Source organism: Pleuronectes platessa, chromosome 5 (genome assembly GCF_947347685.1).
Source record: "Pleuronectes platessa chromosome 5, fPlePla1.1, whole genome shotgun sequence".
NCBI lineage: Eukaryota > Metazoa > Chordata > Actinopteri > Pleuronectiformes > Pleuronectidae > Pleuronectes > Pleuronectes platessa.
Window position 1 is genome coordinate 20,438,079 of NC_070630.1, and position 26,778 is coordinate 20,464,856.

The 26,778-nt window shown below is 40.9% G+C and overlaps 1 protein-coding gene across 1 annotated transcript in view; it reads right to left on the reverse strand.

Moving 5' to 3' along the window:
* Positions 1-26,778, reverse strand: part of LOC128439735 (seizure protein 6) — a 133,141-nt gene that overhangs the window by 65,437 nt on the left and 40,926 nt on the right. The window contains exon 5 of the mRNA XM_053422125.1: positions 22,284-22,417. Within this exon, the coding sequence (XP_053278100.1) occupies positions 22,284-22,417 (134 nt within the window). The remainder of the gene's footprint in view (positions 1-22,283; positions 22,418-26,778) is intronic.

Consider the following 26,778-nt stretch of genomic DNA (forward strand, 5'->3'; position numbering starts at 1 on the left):
GGAGAGAAATTAGACTCAAAATGGTCAGAAGTTAAATGATCACCAAATAAGTTTTAGATTCACAAATGTGTACAACGATGTATGCGAAATTAGGGTTAAGCTGAATAAATTGAATATATTTTTTACACTCGACTCCTTAAGAGAACATATTTCTTAAAGGGCATGCATCTGTAAGAAGTCAAAGACAAACTTTTGATTTATCACAGGGTTTTAGGTTTCAAAACTCCTGTGTGATTGTATCAGTTGGTACTTAGTAGTCTAGAATAAGCAGAGGTTATGGGGCTGTCCAGCAGTGCAGAACCATGCCTTGATTGAAGCCTAGCGGTGTGTGTGTGTGTGTGTGTGTGTGTGTGTGTGTGTATATATTTTTGTATTATTTATTTGTATTACATTTTTTATATTCTGCTGTGTGCTGTTTGGTGGTAGAGGCCCAAGTAGGGTGTGTTAACGGGTCTAATTTATAGTTTCAAGTCTACATCATGGGGACATGGGTTATATTCATCTATCCATCCATCTCTATCTATCGTGGAAACATGGATTAAGATAGAGATAGAGCTCAGGGAAGGACATATAAGAACAGAGATGAGAGGAAGCAAGGAGAATGGAGAGAGGATAAAAGTGAGAAAGATGGGACAACAGATAAACTCCAAACACAGGATGGGACTCAGCTATATTCCAAAATTCAAGAGTTGCAACTGTATCATAATTCAAAGTGCACAACTTCCTGGTGAAAACCAACAGCCATTTAAGTCATATATATTTGGAATGCAATTGGTTTACTATGAACTGAAATACAGTCTCCCTTAAACCATCACATAACTAAATATACTCTATATCTATATACTGAATAAATGAACCCCCGTGCTATGGTGTGAAGAGAATCATCTCTGACATCAGTTTACTTTATAAAAGCAACAAATGACAGCCGAATAATTCATATGACACTCCCTTATTAAGAGGGCGACAAGCTTGGGGGGACTGCGAGGAGGATGAGAGCAAAACAGGGAGCGATAGAACCCTTGACTAATGGATCCAAGTTTAAATGTGTGTGTGTGTATGTGTGTGTGTGTGTCTGTGTTTGTGTGTTTGTGTGTGTGTTAATGTGCTTATATCTCAGTGGGAACCATTTTAAGCATGAACACTACAGAGTGAGGACATTTTTGGAAAGTGAGGACTGTGTTTGAGGGTTAAGAGTTGGTTTTAGAGTTCGGGTTAGGATTAGGTTTAGGTGAGGGTAAGGGTTAGGCATTTAGTTTGTATTTTTAGGGTTAGGGTAACGAGCTAGGGAATGCATTATGCCAAAGAATGTCCTCACTTAAATAGAAGTACAAATGTGTGTGTGTGTGAGTGTGTGTGTGTGTGTGTGTGTGTGTGTGTGTGTGTGTGTGTGTGTGTGTGTGTGTGTGTGTGTGTGTGTGTGTGTGTGTGTGTGTGTGTGTGTGTGAAAGAGATGGGTAAAAGCAAACCCGGCAACTCAAGGAAAGAGATGGGAAGAAATGAGGGGGAGAAGCAGGGTAATACAAAATCATGTAGACTGTATGTGTATATTATATATTCCCCCTGTTCTCTACAGAGACACTTTATTGATCTTGTTCTTTTATTCAGACATAGAGCCGGGGCCTAGCAGGGAATAAAGGGACTATTTACCTCTAATTGCTCGCCTCCTTCAAAACACCACACCTTCTCCCTTCACCTCCCCCAAAAATGCTGGAACTTCCATTTAAATGTGTCAAACCGTGTTTTATATATTCACTTAACATCACTACCCCTATCATTACATAAGATCAGAGTCTACTTCATGTGTGTTCATAATAGGAGCTGAACGTGTGTGTGTGTGTCTGCTAATTAACAAGAATAATTAAGAGGGAGGTGAGTGATGTCGTTGTCGAGGGAGCATCTGTTCCAGCAGGAGAAGTGGGTCATGGTGGAGAGACAACCGCATAGGCCACTAATGATGAGAATCCTCGCTGACTACCTGAACTGTCTCACTGAAGTCAGGACTACAGATGTGAGCAGGCTGAATTTCACTTTGCAGGAACTCTGAAATCAGACCGCCCTCCAATTACGCCACTAAATGAATAAAGACGTTAATGATCTCGTCAGCCATCATATTTGCTTAAAGGATAGGTCTGGAGATTTTTCGTCAATACTATATTAAGTAGCAAAGAGGAAGGGTTCAGGTGGCCAGCAGCTTCTTACCTAGAGCCTTCTCTCTGTGAGGCAACATCCAACCATTCATGTGAGTGTGAATGGTTGTCTATGTGTCTATGTGTCTGCTCTGTGATTGACTGGTGACCTGTTCAGGATGTACACTGCCTCTCGCACAGAGGCAGCTTATATTGGCTCCAGCCCACGCACTACCCACAAGCACGAGCATCTTGGTACAGACTATGGATCTAATTAAATAGATATTAAATCCTGTGACATGTACTTTCACTACCATGGACACACAAACACACTCTAGTTCTTTTTGACCCCAAACTGACAAACACCCTCCCGTTGCCAAAAATATACAAAGTGTGTTTTGATTCTGAGGCTGAAAATAGAAGATGAAAACTGCTCTATATTTCCCTCTACTCCAGTGAGCAACTGTTTCAGAAAATAAATGTTTTAGTTATTGCTGTTGGTACACAGCATATTAACTGCTGTTTTCTTCACAATCCATTAGAAACATTGCACAATTAGAAGCTTTTACTCGCCATGAGCTTTCTCCACCGATAGAAATCAACACCAATGCGAATTCCTGTTTTGCTTCTACTTCTATCGCAGCCTTGCTTCTTCTGGATTTAGCATGCTGACCTGCTAGCCCCAATCCAGCTGGCGGTCTCGTCTTTTCTTATAGCGAGCCACTGCATCATCCTGTCTGCCCTGTAGAAGTAGTGCTGCTCAGAGGATGGATTATAAGTTCTGTAAAAAACGCAACAACTGCTGAAGCACTTGGCCAATGACCGTCACCACCATCTGAACAACTTTCACTGATGGAGAGAAAACTAACAAGCTTAAATCTCGGAGCTGAGAGCCTCAGCCCTAGTCAGAAGGTAAGTTTTGATCGATTGACGAACATTGTCGGTTGTGGTCTTTTTACAGGATTTGAATAGGGTTGGTTGATGTTAATAAAATGAAAAAAATTAATAAAGAAACGTTTTGGACTGACACAGCTTTACTGACTTGTTCTAATATATATATATCGTGTCTTAGTTATCCCAAAGCCTATTATAGACTAAATACAATCGACATTCAGATAAATGAGACAATTACTATAAATTAAACATTCCTGGCCAGCTAAACATATTTATTAGATTACATATATCCACATAAATGAACTATTTTCAGTTCACTTTCCTCCCTCCACTATAAAAAACTCCTTTTATCAACTAACAAGAAGCTAATACATTAGTGGCCTTTACAGTACTTTTCAATAATGAATGAACTCTACTGTTTCTTATTAAGTGCACTGGAATACTTTCATCATTTCTCCCAAGAATGATTGATGTAATAGATTGCGCACATGTTTCTAAAGCATGGAAACCTTCTCACAGTCTCAGCGTGATGCTCGTCTGTGTATAGAGATCTGTGCAGCGGTCCTCTGTAATGACCAGCCAGAGATAAGACTATTAATGTAGCTAGGCACTCGCTATCTGCAGCTAACATTCACTAATCCACTTAAACCACAACAGCAGCACACTTACCTCTGAATGCAGTACTTGTACTTTCTCCTTAAACTAATTTGTTTCTCACAAACACTTTTCTTTCCATATTCCCCATATTAAGCTTTATCATAATTCTTCTTTTAATCAGCCCAGGCTTTAACGCCTTTTATAGGCTCTGATAAATGTTTCTGTCAGTGTTTGGATGGATCCTCCAGTCTGGAACAGTTTTGGTATCATCACCGCAGGGGCTCCAGCGTGTCTTTCTTTTTCTCTGAGCTTCTTATTTTACTTGTGTAAAGTGGGTAGGATTAGTTTTGAAAAGGTCATTTTTCTTCCTGTGTTTAATCAGACTGTGATTATAGCTGCTGGGTCGTTTGGTCACTGCCAATCGAACCTGCTCAAATCATACAAGCATCATTTCCTGAATTTGGAGTATAAACATACAGATGACAACAATATATATTAAACTTATTATAAGCTTATTAGTCAGGAAGTTTAGTCTGATGTTTAATGACAGTTGTATGTGAATTTGAAAGTGATTAGAAAACTAAGATATCAGGGGCTCTGATGTTTATCTTATTATTTTATATCATTTAATATTAGTCTCTTAAAAATGGGTACCCTTACATTTATGGTATTAGGAATGTTACCATAGTGATATCTACCTTTGTAAGAGGCAGAATGACACCCTATGGTTTTTTTGTTACCTGCACACAATGTACGGCCACTAGACAAACGGTCTTATTTCATGACTATCTCACTGATTGAATTCAATTGTATTTATATAGCACTAAATCAGAACATTTAATTATCTCGAGGCACAATACACAGGTCGAGACCATAACAATTATAGAGAAACCCAATAGTTCTCATAAAGAGCAAGCACTTTGGTGACTGGAGAGAAAAAACTCCCTCATTATCAAGAATAACCCTTTAGCAAGACCAGACTCAATGTGGGCGGCCATCTGTCAAGACCGTTCCAGTGTTCTATGAATTGATGTGTTTAAAAAAAAGTCATAGAACTGTGTGTTGGTGGGAGACATAATCAGCACCTGTTAAATGGATTGTCATTTCATGGAATTCAGGTCCATAATAGACATCTTGGTCAGGATGAAGGACAGGTGGAAAACAGACCTGTATCCATTGACTGATGTGCTGCACACTTTCCATCCAACCTGCTCAACAGTAAAAGACGGTGGACAAAAGACATGTGGCACATGAGCCACCAAAAGGTACAAGTGTCTGATGTGTAACGTGTTTGTGTGTGTGAGTGGTTATTTTGTTTTCGCCTCTCGTCCTTTGCATAAAATGTATTCAAGCTAAACATGGATTATTATTATTTTTGTTTTTTTCAGCTTGTGCAGTCGTTTTTTCATGTAGCATTAATGCCAATGGAGTATCACTACAGACAACATTAGATGAACATGGCTTTCAATATGTAAGGAAAAGTGCAGAAAGATATCTAGCTTTCTCTCACAGCCCTGTCCTTGAGTGGCCCTGTAGTCCCCACTACACAAGTTGCTCTCTCACAAGAGCTCCAGCTACAAACACAAAAGAGAGAGGCTTGAGATTAGTCTGGCCGTTTGAAAGGAAATTGAACATTGTGACACAGCAACCAGAAAAGAGTTCTCTCCCTCTCTCTCTCTCTCTCTTTCGGGTTGGCTTTTATTCCTTTGCCCCCCGAGGACAGCCAGGTAATCATTGTTTCATGGGCAGCATGAATGCAGATGGGCAGATGGTCATCTGAAAAGAAGACCAGCCCGCTGAAGGTCAAGCCTGTAAAGTCTGCCCTCACAAAGACAGCGGCAGCTTTGCTTAGCTGCATGAATAAAGATAGAGTCATTGAAAGGAAAAAGTAAATGTAACTTCCCTGTTGTATGTTGTGATATTTGGGATATAAAAGTCCTTAATGCAACATTGTGCATGAAGACGGGAGAGTAAGAAACTCTATTCACAGTTGAAACACTCTGTATTTGAGATGCAATATATAATTAAATACACTCACAAGCAGGTTTTTTATGTACACACCAGCTTATTCATGCAATGATCCAATCAGTCAAGCATGTGGCAGCAGAGCAGGGTATACAAATCCTGCAAATAGGAGATTCTGTCTATTGCTGCTGACCGTGTTTGTCTCATTATTTTCTACCATTAAATATCTTCTAATGACTAGCTCCTGAGGGATAATACTCCACAAAGTAAAAGTCTCAAACAGGTTTTATGAACATGGCATTGAGTTCAGTGACCTCCTCTGTCACCAGTTGTGAAGTAGAACCTGTGATGTGATATGTGTCTTGGAGGGTTCCTAATAAAGTGCTCACTGAATGTCTAACATTGAATCTTATCTGCCAAGACATACAGAGAATATCATATTAACCATGTGGACCTGGGAAAAAGAAATTGAGTTATTGCTTAAAGCATTTATCGAGAGATTGTCACGCGCAGAGAAATGAATGAAAGTCGCTCCCCACTCCCTGAATAACAGTTTTAGGCGCTCTTGAGCAAAGCCTCCAAAATCACATCTGCTCCAGTGTGGTAGCTCAGCTCTATGGATGCACGGAGAGACTGTCAGCATGAAGGTGCACGACCATAACGACTGAAGGGATGGAAAATCATGTGTATATATTTACATATGTTTTGTGTAGAGGACTGCATCCAGTTCAACTCTACTCACCAGCAGGATCAAATCCTCATTTTCCAAAGCAATGGAACAGCCACTCACTTTATGTGTTTCCACTTATCTTGTTTGAACATTCACCTTGCCAATTGCTGTTTCCCTGTTACCCCAGTCCCTGCATGTCTGTCTGAAAATTGGTTTTATCCAATATGCCTGAATGAGGGGTGTAAAAAAAATGCATAAGCTGAGAAAACCATAGAAAAATAAATTATGAGCAAGTAAGTTGAACGTGTAAGTAAAAAATAAAATTCAGATGCACTGCACTGGGCTGTATGCATTGACAGAAAGAGGCTGGAATTTACATTCTCGGCCTTGTTTGTCATTGGAAATGGTGCGGAAGAAAATAAATCACATAGAGGTGAACAGAACATGTATTTCTTATCCCAGGACCTGGAATGCATGAATTGGACTCTAGGATATCCATATTAGGCAGAAGTGGGAAACATGGCGATGGTATGATGGTACTTGGATCGTTCCTTGGAACCAGAGTTAGGATATTTTTCATCAGATGGGTATTTAACGGAGTGATACTCCAATCTGAGGAGGGCTGTGTAAAACAGCCCTCCTCAGATTGACCTGTTTGAGTGCCAATAGATACTCCCGCCGTTTACCCACGCTTCATTGAATTTCTTCACTTTGACGTGAACGGAGGGTTCCCCCAGAGGGCGCCGTAGCTGAGGTGATCCGCGAGAAGGGCCCGACACGCGTCCAGAGTCGCCGCCGCCGACCGCCGTACCCGGTCCCTTCCAACGGCCAGCCTGTCTCAAAGCTGCTGCTGCTGTCCTTGGCCGATCTGTTCAATGTCTGTTGTTCAGTATACTCTTATATACTACTATAATACTCATATTTTTTTACGTTTTGAAGACATTTCACATTGTTGTATTGGCTATTTCCACTCTTTGTTCAATGGCTGATTAATTTTTCTTCTACTCTTTACTTCAAAATGTATTTTCTACCATAGGCAGCTTTCAGCTTTTCTTTATCATTTTGAAAGCTACTTACTTCATACTCAGTATGAAGCACAACTTTGCTTGAAATAGCCGAAGAGCTGTTACTATATTTAGGATTATAAATGTTGTGTGGCTATCAACTGCCTTTAAGAGAGTGGTCAGTAGGAGTCACATCTGCTTTGTACCAAACTATTCCTGTTTTACTGTATTTTTCATGGCAAACATTTGCTAAATGTTATTTATATGAGTACTTAACCTTCAATAACCTTTGAATATACTGTCTGTCATATTGTGTCCAGTTTTGTGAGAATCTTGAAAGACTTGACAGCAGGCGGGAAAATAACAAGCTGAAGTTAGGACATCCGACTGTTTCATTTTCACATGAGCTTCAATTATTGTTATTTTGTGTTTTCTGTGACCTGCAAAACTCACACAATCTAATCAAATCATCTCTGATTATTCCAAAACAGTACTTTAAGAATAGCTTTTACAAAGAAAGTGATTTCTTAGGCAGTTTTCCCATTATATTAACTGAGTTTCTATATCTTTCTCACTGTGTCAATAAAGTGTTAACAACAAGCCGAGTTCTAATCAATGGAACAACTCAGAGCACAAATAAGTACTCAGGTACCTTTATTATCACTGTGCATTCAGTTCAGCCTTGACTCTTTTGTTCCTTAAAGTATTACCTCTGCTTGGGTTTTCATGATCACTCTGTCACCAAGCCAGAAAAATCCTATTTTTCTGTTTGTTTTAATGTATAAAGGATCCGGAGGGAAGCGTTAGTAAAGGCTGGGAAGACAGGAGTTCCTAAAAAGCAAAATGAAAAGTCAAGGGCAAGAGGAAGGAGACTGTGCATGAAGGTGTGAGTACAGCCACTGATGTGTTCATGTATATATAAGCGAGTGTGTGTGTGTGAGAAAGAGAGAGAGAGCCAGCATGAGTGTGTGTCTTCAAGTGGTGAATCAAAAGCCTTATGTGCAGGGCTGCAAAGAGCTGATAGCTGACCCATCAAGCGTGGCTCACCTAAAGCAGAATAAAAAACACCCACATCAGAAAAAGCCCGGCGGAGAGAATTTCTAAGTGCAGTGCTGCACGGTGCACATCTAAAAAGCCTACCTCAGCCACAAACACATGCCTCAAATCCTCAGCCAACAATGGGCGCTTACAAAAGGAGGAGCTGAGGGCAAAGAGACTCCGGAGAGAGAGGGAAGGGTGGAACAGGCTTGTGTCCTTCACTCGTCACTCTCCTGCCTTTCAAGCGTATGCCTCCTTTCAAGAACACTAGCGTACTCTATGTAGTGTGGAGTAGAGGTAAAAGTTCCCACTACCTGATCTGTAAACATCAGGTGGATAAAGCCCAGTTAAGGTCTGAGTACACAGGTCGAGGTCCAGCTGTGGAACTTGATTCCCTAAAGATATGACTTGAATTTTAGATATTAGAATGAAACATTTGCGTCTCCCTTTTTATAGAGTTTTTTATTAGGAGGTCCTTGTTTCGTTTGCATTCTCGTGCACACGTGCCACCATGTTCATGCAGGTGGCTGAGGAGCAGATGACGAGTAACAATTGACAGTGCTTCATGCTTTTCCAATGATTCACCTACGTGGCAGTTAAACACCAATAAACCTAGTGATGACCAAAGAGTGAATTGGGAAGATGACAGATGAAAAATAATATTAACTATTCAGCCTTCAAATGATCCATCCATTAATTCTACAAACATGTCTGTATGTGGAACGCATGTTTCACGACCCCTTCATCTTTTAAAAATGTGCACATGCCATAAGTTTAATATTATTGAAAAACGAATAAACAAGTGATCTGCGCGCTGTCGCAGTCAGTGTGTTAGTCAGGCTGGGGGGGGGGGGCAGCATAATAATCGCCACTCTTCCTGTTGAGTTAAAAGTGATTTCTCCTTTGTCCTCTAATAAACTACAGCAGGTTTGGCAACTGCGTCAAACCACCACTCGACCACTTTAGTAATTTGTTTTTGTGGTCAAAGACTGACACAGACAGAGACAGGTGTATACAATCTTTATTACAGATAAACCAAGGTTTCTAACTTCACACTGCACTGTTTATAAAAAGCTCTGCATCGTCTGCAGTTACATGAAGAGAAAGCATTTGTAAAGCATTAAGGTCAGTGATCAGTGGGCAGCATGGTGGTGCAGTGGTCCTGGTTCTGGGTTTGAACATGCTTACCAACCAGGTTGTTTCTCAGTGGAGTTTGCATGTTCTCCCTTTTGTCTGTGAGGGTTTTCTCCTGGTATGTCAGCTACGAAGACATGCAGTATTGGTTAATAAGGAGTAGGTTTGAATGTGAGCATGATGGTTGTCTCTGTATATCAGCCCTGTGATGGACAGGCGACATGTCCCTGCCTCTCCCTTCACCTGGGATGAGCTACAGACCCTCGGTGACCCTCAACGGAAACGTACCAAAAATGAAAAATGAGTCAGATCATTGGTCAGTGGTGAATATATAGTCAGATCGTTTTCTTAAGAGAATGTACCAACAAGCTATTTTATAAGTAAAAGTCCCGAATGAAAATTGGCATTTATGCAAAAGTAAATAAGTATGAGCAGAAAAATGCTAAGGTGTATGAATTGATTTTGTCACTATGACCTTTGTCAATGTAGCTGTGCTGAAATCGAGCCACAACCACATGAGCAGCAACTTACACCCTTAGCTGGTGTATAGCTTCATGCTAGAGTCATTCCAGAAATGCCCCTTCGGCACAGGACTGATCAAAACCCAGTGGTCGCAGCAGCAGTCTCACATCCAGCTCTTGCCCCACTTGCTTTTTTCTGGGGAGCAGCACAATACCGAGTCAAGAGCAACCCCAATCAGTGTCACTGTGTGTTTTTCACACCATCGCCCAGGCTGATGGCGGTAGGAACAATCACCAGATGATACAGTCACGACTCCCCTGTTGCCAAATTAAGTGCAACTCCATGTTTCCCTGCTCCCCACGGTGATGTTAAGTGAGGCTCCACATGGAAATCCTATAATTGAACCTCTCTCAAGTCTATGCTGGTTTTTCTGAGGACGGGGATGAGCCAGACAGGAGAGAAAAACATTGCTGGGCAAGAAAGCACTCATCGCTGATCTCTTTTCTCCCTGGAGAAGTCATGATTTAATTTATATTTAATTCTTAACAAAGAAAGGCGCATTATCATATTACAGCAACAGAGTGGATAATGGCCAATCGAATTCTCCCGCACAAACAACAAATTCATAAGAGGGAAATTATGAGGGCTGGAGCTAGAAGAGAATAAAGAAGGAGTGTGTCTGACAAAAAGCAAGTGTTAGGGTGATGCAATATTGTTGACTACAAAATACCATCTGCTTAAAGATTTAAAAGTGTCTGCATGTAAAAATGTGTGTGACTGTTCATCTGATTTTGATTCTAGTATATTTGTTCCTGAAGATCGACAGCGTTACTCTCTGCTCAGTAATTATGTACTTTTTCATATATTTGACATAGAAAAAAAATGTTTACATTATGTATACTCCATTTTAAACTACAGTCATATTTCTTTGTTCACTTAGTGTGACCTTTATAGCATGGCTTTTTTTTTTTAAAATATTTTCTCAATTATCGATACACTGTGTATTACACTGTATTTATACACTTTGGGTTTACTTGTGACATTATGATGTGTAATTTTTTCTTTTTTTCTTTTTTTATGCATTCCTTGTTTTCTAAGTTTAAATAACTTTTTAGCTGCTTTAATAAATAACATATATGGGGAGAAGTATTTAGTGTGTCTATTGTACATTTACTGTACATATCCTGGGAGGAGAGCGACAACACCACTAAATTATATATTCAACAGCTTCCTGAAATCTAGAGGCACATCGTTGGGAAGAGTTTGTCTTTACATGGTAACTTATACCATCATTGTTAATATCATACATATAAAGTTCAATTCATAATTGTTGTCTTGATTCTGAATAGGCTATTAATGGTAGGAATCAGTCCTCACAACACTGAGCTTATTTAATACAGTAATAACTGAAAGAGAGAAACCACATCTTTAAAGTTAAAAGTTCAATTATTTAAAGTGTTGTCTATGAGGGAGAGAGAGAGAGAGAGAGAGAGAGAGAGAGAGAGAGAGAGAGAGAGAGAGAGAGAGAGAGAGAGAGAGAGAGAGAGAGAGAGAGAGAGAGAGAGAGAGCGCATTGGCACTACAATAGACTTGTTCCAGGGCAGTGGCGGAGGAGTGCAGGGGTTGTTTTATTGAACGCTGCTGTCTACGGAGCTGTTTGACTGCTGTTCATTGAGCCGCTCACTGTCTGAGCGTAAACACTGGAGTCGTGAGGGAGAGGCAGCTTTTCCACAGATGAAAGGGAGATTGGCCTGGTTCAGTGTGGGCTATGCATCATGGGAGTTTGAACAGATTCCACTGCAGTGCCTCTCAAACCAGGGGCTAGAAAACCAACGGACTGGTGATGTAATAGCTTACGGATAATGTAACACTGTATCTGGTCAAAATATGGTCAGAGTCAGTAGCATTTGATGTGACCCCCCCCCTCAATGCCATTCAGGTATCCTATGATAATTAAAATTGCCTCTGGTTGGGCCTACCTGCTGCCAAGGACTGATAGCTGCTGTTGATTTGGAGTTTATCATAAAAAAAATAGTTATGAAAACAATTATGAAAGCGGAACTAAAACCAAGTTTGGAACGAAAAAGGAAAACATTTTATAAACTTACACCACAGTTTAACAGAAGTTATTATCTACTAGATAGCTGAGCTACTACTGTATCATAGCTGGAAAGCATAAGTAAATGAAGGTGGCTTGGAAACGCCCTGGACCATTAAACTGGCTGTTTGTGTTAAATTCACTTTGATGTACATTTCCAAGTTAACATTTTGGCACATTTCATTCTTCACAGCTGAAACACTTATATACACTTGTTTATCTGAGCCTCATAGATGATATATATTTTGCTGCATACTGGTCTTTATCCAATAGCAATCACTTGCCTGTTATAACCTTCAATAGCTAATGCAATCATTTTTTTTTTAATTCTAAATACTCTCGTGTAACACCTCAGATATTCAAGGAAGCACAGCTATCAGTGACTCTGCTCAAACACTGACATAGACTTTCTATGTTTATTTAAATTTTTCAAATCATATTGTTTCAATAATTGTTTTATTATTCATATAATACACAACAAAATAGTAAATTATAAATGATGGTGTCAATTGACTGTATAAAAATGATGAACTGCAATATGTAAAGTAAAATTTGTAGAACTGATACACTGACACAGTGCATCCTGATGAGTGAGAAAAAAGTTGGCTGTGTGAGAAAATGATGAAATGTATATATTCATGCAGTGTGGGCCCGCTGGGCGGCTGCCTCACACTGTATCCTTTCCTCTGGTCATTGAGATCCTGACAGACTGCTGCAATCTAATCAACTCCTCCACTGTTTTTAATCCTGCGCCCCAATCTATTGCCTTCTCCAATTTCCTCCTCTCTGAGAGGCAATCACAGAGTGTGGGGCATTTTAATAGCTATTTGGCAGAATGCATTTGAAGGCGCCATGAGCTCGGTACAAGGACCTTTCATTAGATTGTCATCTCTGAGTGATGTAAAGCACTGTGGATGGCACAGGCACAAGGGCAGAGGAGGGACAATGGAGTGGACGGTTGAGCTGTGACCTTGTTCTAAAGGAATCTCTGCAGGTGGATAACTACATCTACCGTATCTATAGTGAACTTGTGCTGACTGAAATGTAAGACATTACCCAATAACAATGTCCTTTTTGATTAATGTTGACTGTTAGCCTTTAATGGACTCATTCAGGATTAATAATCACCGTTTCTGACAGTCCAAATGTTTCAGCAGATACATTCTCAGAGGTTTTATACTGTGTCCTGTACGGGTGTGCCAATAACTTTTAGTTTTGCTTCGGATGACTGACAGCTACTGTTTGACACGCAGGAGCTGCAGCTCCAAATACATGTTACTCATTATTCATGTAACCCCTCTACTATACAACTCCTCGCATAGTTTTGTTGTTTATTACTATTTATTCATGCATCAGTTGAAGCAGGTTAGTTTACAGCACCATAGGACACACTGTACTTTCTTTTTGGTGAATAACCTTAAAGTTGCTACCTCTAGGGACAGTGGGGGGTCACAAAACTCAATTTTTGGGAGGTTTGTGGCTGAAAAGTAATGGAGCCCCTGGTAGGGGTTTGATTTAGGGACTGTAGTTAGGGGAAAGCAACAGATATAGGAGCATTTTGCAGTTAAGATTAGTTATAGTTAATTATAAGGTAAATTTTAATTGCAGCTCTCCAGTATGAAAAGTCATACTATATATGTCCATGTGTTAAATCTGACCTCAAGGACTTTGGGTAAAGGTTTTATCAAATGGTGGCCATGGGCAAATAATCAAAATGTAGAAGCTGACTTTGAGGTGCGACTCAAACGCAGGATGCTGATTAAGGCGAAGGCTTTACAAGCCCATCCTCCGCCCCTTCACTTTACCACTGCAGTACATGGAGGTCATACTGATCACTGCCACCGTGTGTTGCCATTTAATGTCATTCTCTAATGCAGATTGTAGTTTGCAGAATGTTGTATGGGTATTGGTGGAGTGAAAAAAAAAACAGAAACTGGCAGGCCACTAATAGCTTTCAATGACTTAACAGCTTTCCTTTTCACAACTGGATGCTCTGCTGTGCACACACAGCAGCAGAATGAAAGAGGAAATTAAGTGTGTTTCTTTACTGCACTGTGCAAAGTTTAGCCTGTGGCTAAAGTCTTGTGAATTTGTGTTGAACTTTTTTTTCCGAAGTGTTTCCATTGCAATTAACTCTTTGAAGGAAAACCCAAGTGAACCTCTCCTCTTCTGCCGGGGCACAAAGTAATGAACGAGCCAAAGGGTAAAGATACACATGTTTATGGTAATGCAGCTTATGCATAATGTAGCGTGGTGCAGTGTAGTGGTTGTGTGCAGCTAAGGTTGAATTAATTATCCTCTCCTTCAGGTGTCCTTCACAAGTGTGTCGTTTCTGTCTCGTTTCTCGGCGCCTTCATCGTTTAGCATGCCTGGGATGATTAGTCCAGGGCGACGACACGATAAACCTACAGGCCTCGGCATGCAAACACGGTTCAGTGGTTTTACAGCAACAGCACGCAAGCTCAGCCATTCATAATACACAACGAAGGCTCATTATTACAATCTAACCACTAAGCAGAGAAGCCCGCACATATTTCAGGAAAATAGCTAAAAGCGATGGCGCAGCTGCTTCCACAGGATGTGTATGTTACCTATTTCTCTTGCAAACTGTCTCAGCATTGACAAATGCCCCCTAATCAATCTCTGCCATCAGCCCAGACAGGGACTGAAGATAGAACTGTGCTTTATTGAACTAAGGTGGAGTCTGGCTCAGCTAAAGCAGTTGAAGGTATTGATTCATCGGTCAATACCCTGCTCTGTGCGCGGCCAAACCTTTGCTGACTGTTGTTTGTATCTGTTTGGAGCTCTCTTCAGGGAGAGTGCTGTTTGGCCTTGGCTTTGGTCTTTATATGGTCAGCTGGGATTCATGCTTGGGCTGCACACACATACCGGGGAAGGTTTTCATTAAACAAGAGGACTGTCAGAGTAATCACAACACACTGTGTCACAGCTCACAGCAGTATCAATACTGAAGCCAATTGACCTATAGACACATTTACAACCCACACATAGTGTCCAGAGTGCTCTTCCGAGAAGATACTTTTATTACTAAATATTAAATAAATGCATATTTATGTTACAAATGAGTATTAAATACATAATAGAAAAAGCATAATGCTAATGTAACACTTTAAAATATGAATAAAAGAATAAGAGAGGCTGCAACTGCATCGCACCAGTCACTGCTATTTTGTAATTGAGGCATTTTGTGAAGGGAAATATCCCCTATTATGAACTAACATGAGAGTAGCTAGATTTCCTTTTCCCTATCACTACATTGGGGAATATTTGATTTGATCAATGTGTCTGAATAATTCCATGAGGGATCTGTTTTTTTGGGGGATTTTTTTCCGTTACTCATTGAGATTTAAGGACAGAGGATGTTGCAACTTGGTAAGCCCCATGGGACAAATGTGTGAATATGGCCAAAACAAATAACATTGGATAAATTGATGGATGATCGATTGACATGAAAATAAAAGTATCTATTCTTCCATGATAAAAAATAATTCAATACCTCACATTTATGTTGCTTATTATTAAAACTTTGTTGCAATGACGACTATCCCTGCAGAAATGTTCTTGCACAGAACCATCACATGTCTGAGCTATTCAACGTAACGCAGCCTTTTTTGTAGCCACGAGGTCTTATTAAGTCCTGAGATAAGCATTGCGACCCCAGAGCTCCTACGCATTTCGGGGGGGCACGGCCAGGTGAAGGAGTGGAGATTGAACAAAGCTCACCCCAGGGCTGCCTTGCTGGGGTGATGAACTCTCTTCTCTCCTTTGCCGACAGCACTTTTCACACATTCTGAGTGCAGTCCCAACCCAGATTCATACACTGAGACTTCAGGCCAGCAGACCCTCAGGACCTGCTCAGTGAGAAGGTGCTATAGTCCTGTACATGCAGTGGAATAGCCTGGAATAGAAAATTACCTTGTTACTAATGCATTTCATTGGACAGCCTGTCCAGACCTGCAGTCGATCATCAGAGCTGATGCAAACAGAAACATGTCGTACAGTCGAGAAGGGGGACTCCATTACAACAAAGAAAAGACCTAGAATTGGACCTACATCTGGACCTACATCCACCACAAATCAATGGGTCAACATGAGTCCTCCTTGATAGCAGTCTATATGTTTAAAAAATATTGTGTTCTTTCTGACACAGTTACAGTAGTAGGCCATACAGTATGCATCCACCAAAATAAAGTAAAGAAAATCACCCCCGTGGATTCTTTATAGAACTCATAAGATTCTCACAAGGAAATACCATCTTCTTTGAAACTCATCTCGTCAAAATAAATGGAAGTGCCAGTGGTTTGATCTAATGCCTAAACAGCCCAGGTTCATGTGTCCCTGAAAAGGAGTTCTCGTAGCTGTGTGATTTATGACTCATGTTTGTCAGGAACAAAGTGACATTGTTGGCATACCCTCGAAAACTTTGAAAGGAGCATTTTGAAGTTGGAACGAGAGGAGACTAGGGGAGAGCGGGGTAATGTGAGACATTTTTTACATTTGCTCCCCTCTAGGCGAGCTAAAATTATGTATCAGTCAAATTTACACATTTCCCATTAATTCAGGATGTTTTTTAGCGATGGAAATGATCAGAATGTCTTCAGGACAAAGGGCAGGGAAAATATGATTGTTTTTAAAAAAGTGGTCTTGTGTCTCACTTTACACCAGCTACGGGGTAAAGAGAGACGGACCAGAGAAATCAAGGGGGTAAAGTGATCCACTTACTTTTTCCACTTTAAATCTACCATAACAACACATGTTGTAATAGTTAAAATCCTGACAGCTAGATTGACAACCACACATTCCAAAACTAATATCGGACTAGTAACAGAATCATGGGGATTGGTCAATTAAGCACATTTATGATTATTATGATCCATGTGATCTCTTGCACACCCTAGCTTACCTGCACACTGTTTCTCTGTCAAATTGGAAGGGACAGGGATATTGTTTTTCTCTGCGTATTCAAATGCCAGTTCACGGCACTTAAAGGGGACATATTATGAAAATTCCAATTTTGTAGTGCTTCTACATTGGGTATCTGGCATGTCTACCGTCCCAAAAACTCTAGAAAGATACAACTCCCACGATTTGTTGTGGTTCCTCTATGTCAGAAACTATACGCTAGAGTGCGTTGAATGTGATTACGACCAGAATTGACGTCACAGTCAATCTACATGGTATAGCCATGACTGGAAATAGAAATAACTTAAAAAGTCACACTGCTATGTCATTCATCTGTGAAACACAATCTTTCAATTATAACAGACATGGTTGTTTAAACATGCACGTCATCTCTGACCACTTTAGAGGTTGTTGTCAGCATCTTGATCATAACATAGAAGAACAGTATCTATGTTTCGGCTGAACCTTAGTTGAAGAGACACTGGACACTTTGGATCCTGGTTTGTCTGGGATTTTTCCAGTTTCAAGCATAGTGTCCCAAGTCCTTACAAATAACTATATAACACAACATTTTCTCTGCTTTTTGCCACAATTTATGACTAACCTCAGGCCTCAGACTTGGACTGTCGAATCTGCTTCTATAATCCCACAATTCCCCTGAGTTGGAGATATAAGAGCTTTACTGTACTGCTCCCGCTGCAGGTTTTCTTAAATGGTAAAAGGGTCCAAACTATACCCAGTAATCCCTCTTATCACAGTCCTGCATCACAGTAAAATCTTGCTTATCTTGTATAAAAAGACAATCAAATTAGGTACCTGTGATTTGCCAGGGCTAATAAAGACCTTTGAAGTAGATTAATGAGTGTGATTTCTTGATAAGACAAATTAGAAGCTATGTCTCGTAATATATTGAAAGCTCAGACTGACCTCCCTGGAGCGTCTGCCATCTCTGATGCAGCTCCAACATTTAGAATCCACATAACCAGGAAAGGAACTCAATTCAATTAAGGTAAAAGACGCTGATAGACATTTTAGCCAAGGCACATTTAAAGAGGTCCGTACACAAACTAAAGGAACAGACAGATAATCCATGAGCAATTAATTTACCGCTGCAGCATCTGCGGAGTCGCTTTTTTTCACTGGAGTCCCTTTTAATAATGGATGTAAACTGCATATATATAACACCTGAGTTGAACAAATTCAATAAATATATATATATATGTATATATATTCAGATATCTGATATTTACCTCCTCTTTTTCCCACTCATCTTTCTTTATCCTCTCCTCCCTGTTCCATCCCCCACCTGTCCTCTTTCTGCTCCTCATTGGATCTGGATGTTCTCCCCTTCTTTTAACACGCTTTCCTTACCTCTTCACCTCTTCTCATCTTTTGCTTCACCGTTCTTTTTCTTCTCTTTCCCCCGATTGATTTTCTTCTTACCACCTTTCCCAATCTTCTCCACTCTCATTCACTGACTTTCAACTCATCACATTTTTGCCAATTCTACTCATTTTATTTTACCCAAGGGTGTGATTTCACCTGGGGAATGAGGGTTTATTGTGGTCTGATGATCAGATCCAATGCATCCAATTTTGTTTCATTTCATTCCTTCGGTCTGACACTTCGGTAATTTCAGCCCGTTCCCCATTTTGTTTTGCCCAATTCAATCAGTAGTGAGTGATGTTACCATCAATCTGTTTTCCTGGGAATAATGGTTGGACAACCCTGTGACCAGACAGGAAGGCAATCATAGGACAATTTGGCAAAACTCAAGATTATATTTACCAACATGTTTATAAATCCAATGAAAACTATTGTATAATGTCTGCATATGGTAATTTCACTATCATGTGGTGATTTGTCCTTTTGATTTGTTGCTAACTGTCAAAAGATCTGACTCCAGAGTGTGAAAGTAGAAGGAGACAAGGCATGCTGCCAATCTTTCATTGAGTCCATGACAGACAATGATGGACAACCAACATTGAGATATGAGCAGTCAGTGCATTGTGTCTGGAGGAAACTGTGAGTGGGTCAGAACTGCAGAACTACTGAAAAGACTTCCTGCATTCTTTCTCTGAAGTGGATCTCTGGATGTTGTGGCCTGTATAGGTATGTAACTTGGCAGTACTTAGTCTACCCATTCTCACAACAAACCTTCATTAATACCTGTACCCTGTCAGTAAATGTGGGATGGTTAAGGTTCAGGGAGGATCATAGTTCGGCACATAAACTTAAAGTATATGGTTATGGTTTAATTGGTTTCCATGTGGAACAAGGACTAGTTTACAAACTTTTGGGCTATCTGAGAAGATGTCCCTAATCTGGGAATCTGAAAGAGTTCAAAACATGTAGGTAGTGTACAGGTACAATTCTAGTAGATGCATGATCTAAGGCAAGAGGAAGTTGGTCCCTTCCAGCTCTGGTCTAGTATTAGCTTCTGTTTAATGGCTGGTAATCAGAACACACATCAAACGCTACCAGTCCCTACGAGGAGCATTTGATGTGAGCATTTTCAAGCCCCTCTGTCTTCTGGACAATATCCCTGTTAATAAGACTTTTTCTTTCCTTTTTGATTTCTGTGCTCATCATGTCTTTCCATCCTAATTTTCTATTTGGCCTCAACCACTTCTCTATTCCTTTCACTGTCTGTTTATCTGACACCGTTTTCCCCTTCCTTTCTTTTCCTTTTCCTTCCTCTCCACATCAGTGACAGGAAGCAGCTGGGAGATATCATTGACGATGATTTGCAACCTCATATTCATTTTTTATCCTAAATATATTGGGCCAGGCATCTGGAGGTTCAGCAGCGTAATGGCTATTGTATATTTTATGAGCAGCAGGAAGCAAAGCTCTTGGAGTTAATCATGTGAATGAGGGTTTTCAGGTGCAGACAAGGGCACTACTTAAATCATCACATAAGCCTCCCCAAAAAGGTCAGATGCTTTAAAATGACACTGAATGTCCTAGAGTGAATAGAGTGGCTGTAATCATTTGGAGCACCTGTCATTGTCTACAGGCCAAACAACATTTGTGGAGGTGACACTGGACACCTCCACTGCACTTCCATAGCAGCTATATGCTGGTGTAAGCTATTCCTTGGTGTATCGGACCCCTTTATTTTTGCTCACAAAGTTGTAGATTTAATTACAAGGCGAAGCAACTGTTTGTTGATTTTGTAAATGTAGTAAAAGTTTAAAAAAAACTTTCACAACCCTTTGGCAACTAAAATGTGTTAATAGTCTTAGGTCATGTGTCACACTCAATAGAATTACTCAGAGAAAATGATTGCAAATTTCCAAACAGTTCAGCTTTATCAAGGCTCAGCAGGTTGGACCAGGCAAGGGCAAACAGGAAGCAAATTAATTACATGGGCAATGGTTGGTAACAAGCCAGGAGAGGAAACAGTCAAAAGGCAAACGGAGAAGGCATAAGGTTGTGTTGAAAGAAAATAATACAATCCAGCAGAGAATGAGTAGAAATACGCCAGTATAGTATAAATACTATCTGCTCATTGGGGAATAGGGAACAGGTGAGTAAATGGGTCGGGAAGAGGTTGCTAGCTAAAGGGTGAGAAAGCCAGGGTCACTCCAGTGCAGTGCAGGTGGGCATGACACAGTCTACAACAACAGGAGACTTATTGATATGGAAATGGAAGGCAGACAAGGGATGGATGCATGAATGAACTGTGACAGTCATGTGCATATGAGTAGATTTTCATCAAGGACCTCTCTGCATTCAACCTCCCTCTGGCCCCCTCACTGTGCCGCTGAGAAGCCTCTGCTACAGCATAATGCTGCCAGTACCATGCTTCACCTTTGGGACAGTGTTAACCAGGTGATGAGCAGTGCCTCATGATCACCAGACATATTTTTTGGATTTCTGCCTAAAGATGTTTTGTCTCATCAGTCTAGAGAATATTTTTCCTCAGGCTAGATCCTTTAAATGCCATCTGGCAAATACTAAGCAAAGTGGCTTCCTTCTCACTTGATTGGTGGAGTGCTGCTGAGATGGTCGTCATCTCTGTAGAAGAATTTCAAGGTCTGTTCAAGTGACCAGTACACTGATCAAAAATCCTAATAACAAAATATATGCTAAATATAGACAGTAGATACTATTTACGATATCTACAAAGCTAAGTGTGAGAGTGAATAAAAGATTGAAGCACGAGAAAACACTTTGTGGAGATCAAGTTAGGGAAGAACGTCATACTGTATTGTGCAAGTAGTCCATACAGAGCTTTGCGTGTTCACAGGAAGTCCTCATTCTGAATGTGTGTTTGCTGCAGGGGCACTGCTTTACACTGCTTGACAATGTAAAATGTAAAATGTCGTCATCTCTTCAATAACACAAAACCAAACAATAAATACGGATGTAACTCTGGTTCTATGAATGCAGGATGACCACCTGTCTTTCTATACATTCTCCACCCAGTTGTCTTTTCCGTCTTCATGCCTTAAAGGTGCTGCTGTATGGTTTGGTAGCCTACATGCTTTATTTTTGAATTTCCCTTTTCTGTATGTAGTGTAAGCTTCTGTTTCACTTTCAAAATAATGGTTAGGTGAACAGTATGCACAGCAACGTCAAATTTGATATGAAGTTGTATAATAATTCATTATTGTTTTGTTTTCCTTTTTTTTTCCAAATCAAGTTTGCGGCCTTGTGGCAATCCCAGTACTGGTCCACACCCCAGGGTTTTGCAAACTACTATCTAGAGGTGAGATTTACTTTGTTTTGTACAATTATTTTCATCACCTCCTCTCTCAGCTACGCGTGATAAGTGTGAGTACGTGGAGGGTGATATAAGGGAGGCTGGAAAGGAGGAGCTGTTGGTAAGCCAGGAGCCTCTGACACACTTCCTATCCTTTGTTTCCTTTTGAGTTGGGAGTCTGGTTTACCAATTTTTGGTTTGTTTAGTTTTTTCACTTAGAGATATTTTTCATTCAGGTGCTTTTCCCAGATCCTTTGCTGTTAACATATCTTTTTATCTGTTGATTAAATGTTATTTTTTGCTTTGACCATAACATTTACAGAGCTACAAATTTGATCCTAAGTGCAAAGATGTTGTATTTTCTTTCCTGTTTATATTAAGTTTATATGTCTTCTATTTAATTAAATGTGTTTGAATTTCTTGAGAAATAATACAGAGATCTTGATGACTCATACTGATATCTATGAGTGTGTGCTTTTTACTAAGGCTTGATTAAATTTAAGGGGGCTCTTAGGCCTTGTCATGTGCAATACTGAGTGCAATTTTGGTTGTTTAATACAGTGAATGATTATAGTAGTATAGAGTATAAGAGTTGTAATTAAAATCCATATGAAATTTTCAGAAAAAGAACTGGATTAATGGAAGTAAGCCTGGTTCTTACCTGGACCTCCACTCCATAGCCCATATAGACAGTGATGATGTAGCTGCAGTCCATAGTGGAGTGAAAGGCCAAGCTGGACTGTGGTGGAGCCTCTATGTATCCTTCTGGGCCGGTCAGGTTCAGTTGGCAGGGAACTGCAAGGACAAACACAGCAGCATAGAGATTACTGTAATGGAAGCAGCAAGGGCACACACACACACACACACACACACACACATGCTAGTACTCCATTCATCGCCAACTACACAAGAAAAGGCAGCAATCTTGGACTGTTTATGACTGGAGCTCTTTCCTGATAAATGTATACATGGCAATAATGAATGCTTCCTGAAACAGCATTGAGACCAAATCCCACCAACAGTTGACCCTGATATTCTACTGACAATAATCTGTTGTGTAACACCAAATATTCAATTTGAATCCCTTGTAACAACATTCTGACAACAGTGGTCAGAAGTGGCCGACAGACAAGGAATGTCCCGGGTCTGTAAAGTGGTGTGCACATGATATTTATGATATGTCTGCCTTAGTGATGCACCGATTTATCGGCCGAACATCGGTAGCGGCCGATATTCGCCTCGTTTACTGATATCGGCTTATCGGCAATAAACTTGACTTTCACTTTCAACCGCTGGGCACGTGCCGCAGCTGGGGGAGCAGTCGCTCCGTCGCCCTCCTCTCCGAGCCGCCGGAGGCTCAGTGTGCGGCACCGGGAGGTCCTCATCCGGTGGCGCCTACGGCGTCGCTGGTGCGGGGGCTTTCTTTCTCTTGGACCGCCGGGCGGTGTCCATCGCCGGCTCGGAAGGGGACTGGGTACGCGGTCAGCGGCGGCCACTCTGGACACGTGTCGGGCCCTTCTCGCGGATCACCTAAGCTACGGCGACCGCTGGGGGAAGCCTCTGTTGGCGCGGGGGGGGGGGGGGGGGCACCCTGCGGTGCGCCTCGGCTGGCGCCTAGCACCTGACTGAGAACTGGTGCGGACCAGGGGAATCCGACTGTTTAATTAAAACAAGCATCGCGAAGGGCCACGGTGGGTGTTGACGCGATGTGATTTCTGCCCGACACTAAAAACAGGTAAAACTGAGGAGGGCTTGTTAAGTTATCTTGACTCACGCAGAGTAACTTGGTGTAAAAAGTATGAGCGTAGCGTCTGTTTAAGTATTTGAGGCCTAACGACGCCCCTGCTTTATTCTCATGTGCACCGGCTCTATTCATCCGTCTCATGCACAGGTAACAAGGGAATTCACAACATACGTCATACACACAGAAGCCGTAACACATCTAATAAACGGGCAATACTGCTACCGTAAATCAATGAGAAGAGCGTTCTCTATAATGATACTTTAACAGGGCTGTTTTAGACAGGGTAAAAAGATGCTGTTTTAAATTATCCTTGTGGTATTTTGACCAAAATATGTTACAGTCATTTCATTAAGATCCCAAGGAACCATTTCAACTTGCGGTAAAATGGGTATAATATGTCTCTGTTAAATAAAGTTTAGTTAAATCAAAGATTGTTTCATAAATCTGATTAAATGTGTGCTCATTAAAAGATAAGAGTGATGAAGGGCAGAACATTTTTTAAATAGTGCTTTTTAAATAATGATTTAATTATTTTTCTGGCAAAAAAGGGTGAATGAATAACAACAAAAAGAAAATAAACAAATATCGGTATCGGCTATCGGCCAGATTGTTATTTTAAATATCGGTATCGGCCAAGAATTTCCATATCGGTGCATCCCTAGTCTGCCTTGCTTGCAGCCTTCAAATCAAATTAGGGATAACAGGCTTCATATGCTGTATGATTGTAAATCCCATATAAAAACATTGCTTCAATTGGATTGGCCTGTTATGGGGCTGCAGCCGGGTCTGAAGACACATAAACACAGTTTACCCTAACACTCAAATCAAATTGAGCTGTTTACAACTGTGTTAAAACTCCCTCTATCACTTTCTGCTGCAACTTATTAGATGTTTGACTTTGTTTTAGGTCTGAACAATGCAGCTCAGTCTGCACGACTTGTGGAAATTCAAAGAAAGATTTCCAAAACAAAAGTTTGATTATCTTGTCTTTGGTATTGCTTTTCCGCAAATGGAACCACTGTGTCAGTCAACAAAATTGGTTACTAACAAAGAATATTTCATTATTAATAAACTCATTTTATACCCTGCTCCTGGCGATCTTCTGCTGTGAGATAGAATGTCCATGGTTAAACAGTTTGTGGAGCTCTGTTGCTTACAGGAAAACCAAGTGCATGTATAGTTCAGTGATAACAAGGCTACAAGGGTTAAACATACCCCTTTGCAATTAAGTAGTAAGGAGAATAAATACGGCAGCCGCCTACATTAAGTTATTCATTCACCACTACTGTAATTAACACTGTGCAAGTTCGACATGTGCTTGATCTAGTTAGAAGAAGCTTGAGTGAGTGAATGGGCAAGAGAGGATACAGAGGAGAGGAAGAAACTTGGGATGCAATGGTTGAGACGGAAACACAGAGAGTAATCTGAGTGGAAGTGATTTAAGATGTGAAGAAAAAAAATCAGCTGACCTGAAATCTCAATAAATATTCTTCTATTTAAAGGACCCATCGTATGCCCATTTTACCACAGTTGATATGGTTCCTTGGGGTCTTAATGAAATGTCTGTAACATATTTTTGTCAAAATACCACAGGGATCATTTTAAATAGCACCCTTTTTACCCTGTCTAAAACAGCCCTCCTCAGATTGACCTGTTTTGAGTGCCCCTCTCCCCCTCTCCCACCCACCCCTCCTCCCTCCTTCATGAAATACAAGTGCCCAGATTTTTAGCTATCCATTACCTCTGTAGAAATATGGCTACTGGAGACGAAGATACAATCTTGCAACCATATTGTTTTGAACCAGAGTCAGATGGGCCGAAGCCTGGCTACGAGAGCCCCAGTGCCCCAGCTCCCCAGCTCAGCCCCGCAGTGGGAGCAGTGGGAGCTGCTGCTGGCGCTGCAGCAGCATCCTTCCACAATGTTGAGTCAACGTTTAGAGGTGTCCCGGGGGTCTCCGCCTCGACGATCGGCATGTTTATGCGGCCACTTAGATGTCTGACGGGTAGCAGCAGCGAGCTAACGCTAGCTTGCAGCATTAGCTCGCGAGCGTTACCGTCTCCCCCGGGGAGACAGCGAGACGGTGGAGCCCGGCCCGGCTCCGTAGGCGCCGTCTCCCCGGGGAGAGGGTGGAGCGAGTTAGCTCGCAAGCTAACACTAGCTGAGGAGTCGGGCCGTCTCTCCCCGGAGCCGGTGAGATGATGGTGGGGGGCCATGTAGCGAGACTCCCTACATGGGCATGGTTGGAACATGACGTATTTTTTGTTCATAATCCCATTCGACACCATCTAGCGTATCGTTTCTGACATAGAGGAACCACAACAAATCGCGGGAGTTGTTTTAATCCAGAGTTTTTGGGACGGTAGACATGCAAAATACCCAAATTAACGTGTAGAAGCACTACAAAAGTGGAAGTTTCATAATATGTCCCCTTTAAGGTACATCTACAGCTACCATAAAAACACATGGGACAAACAACTCTGCAACATGGGTTCCCAAATCTGACCAAAGGGTTGAACTTGTTTATATATCGCCATGTGTTCCTATGCTCTCTCTCACTTTGTGTTTTTCCTTATGTACAGTGTACATTGCTTTGTTTCCTCAAGTCGGCCCTCAGGGTTTATATTTCTGGTTGGTTTCTTGGAGTTTATCCCAGTCTGATACTGTTTTCTTTATCAGATTACTTATCTGTGCATGACCTATCATGTGTGTACAGACCTTACTGTTTTTGATTCTACTTTTGCTCCTGTGAATTTCTCTGTACCTGAGTCTCAGTTCTTACCAGAGTTGTTACACTATGGTAATATACATTAGTAAGAAGATAACATAAACGTCTGATGCAGCTTGAACTTTGCAACAGTAGCGGAGAGAAATATGGAGATAATGACCGTCTTTCTTCAGTGCTGCTTCAAGATATACTACTGCTGGATGTAAGCTGCCGTGTACTACCGTCTCTGCCAGCATTTCTTGCTGTTGTGGTCAGCCAAAAGTAACACAATATCTTTCTCAGAATGTCCTGCTTGCCAAAAACTCTGGTCCTGTCAGATCATCAGATGCCATCCCTACCTGTTATTGTGTTCAGCATGGTTGTCCATGGAAACACAAACTGGAATATGACCCATCTATAGCAAACTTGTCTACAAGCAATTGGAAGGAAGTCATTCATGTTCCTGCAAATATGCTCTAATTTGATACAAAAAGGACATGGTGATTCAATGGTTAACGACTGCAAAGTGTTACAATTACATCCACATGGGAGGAATTGCAACATTTCAGTTGGATATAGTGGGCATTCTAAATATACCTTTCTATATATCAGTTTATATGATTTAAGATTCTGGAATCGCATTTCCTGGGATTAAAAGTAATTGAGACTGTGAAAGGAAAGGTTTGACAGTGAAGGGCAGTAAACTT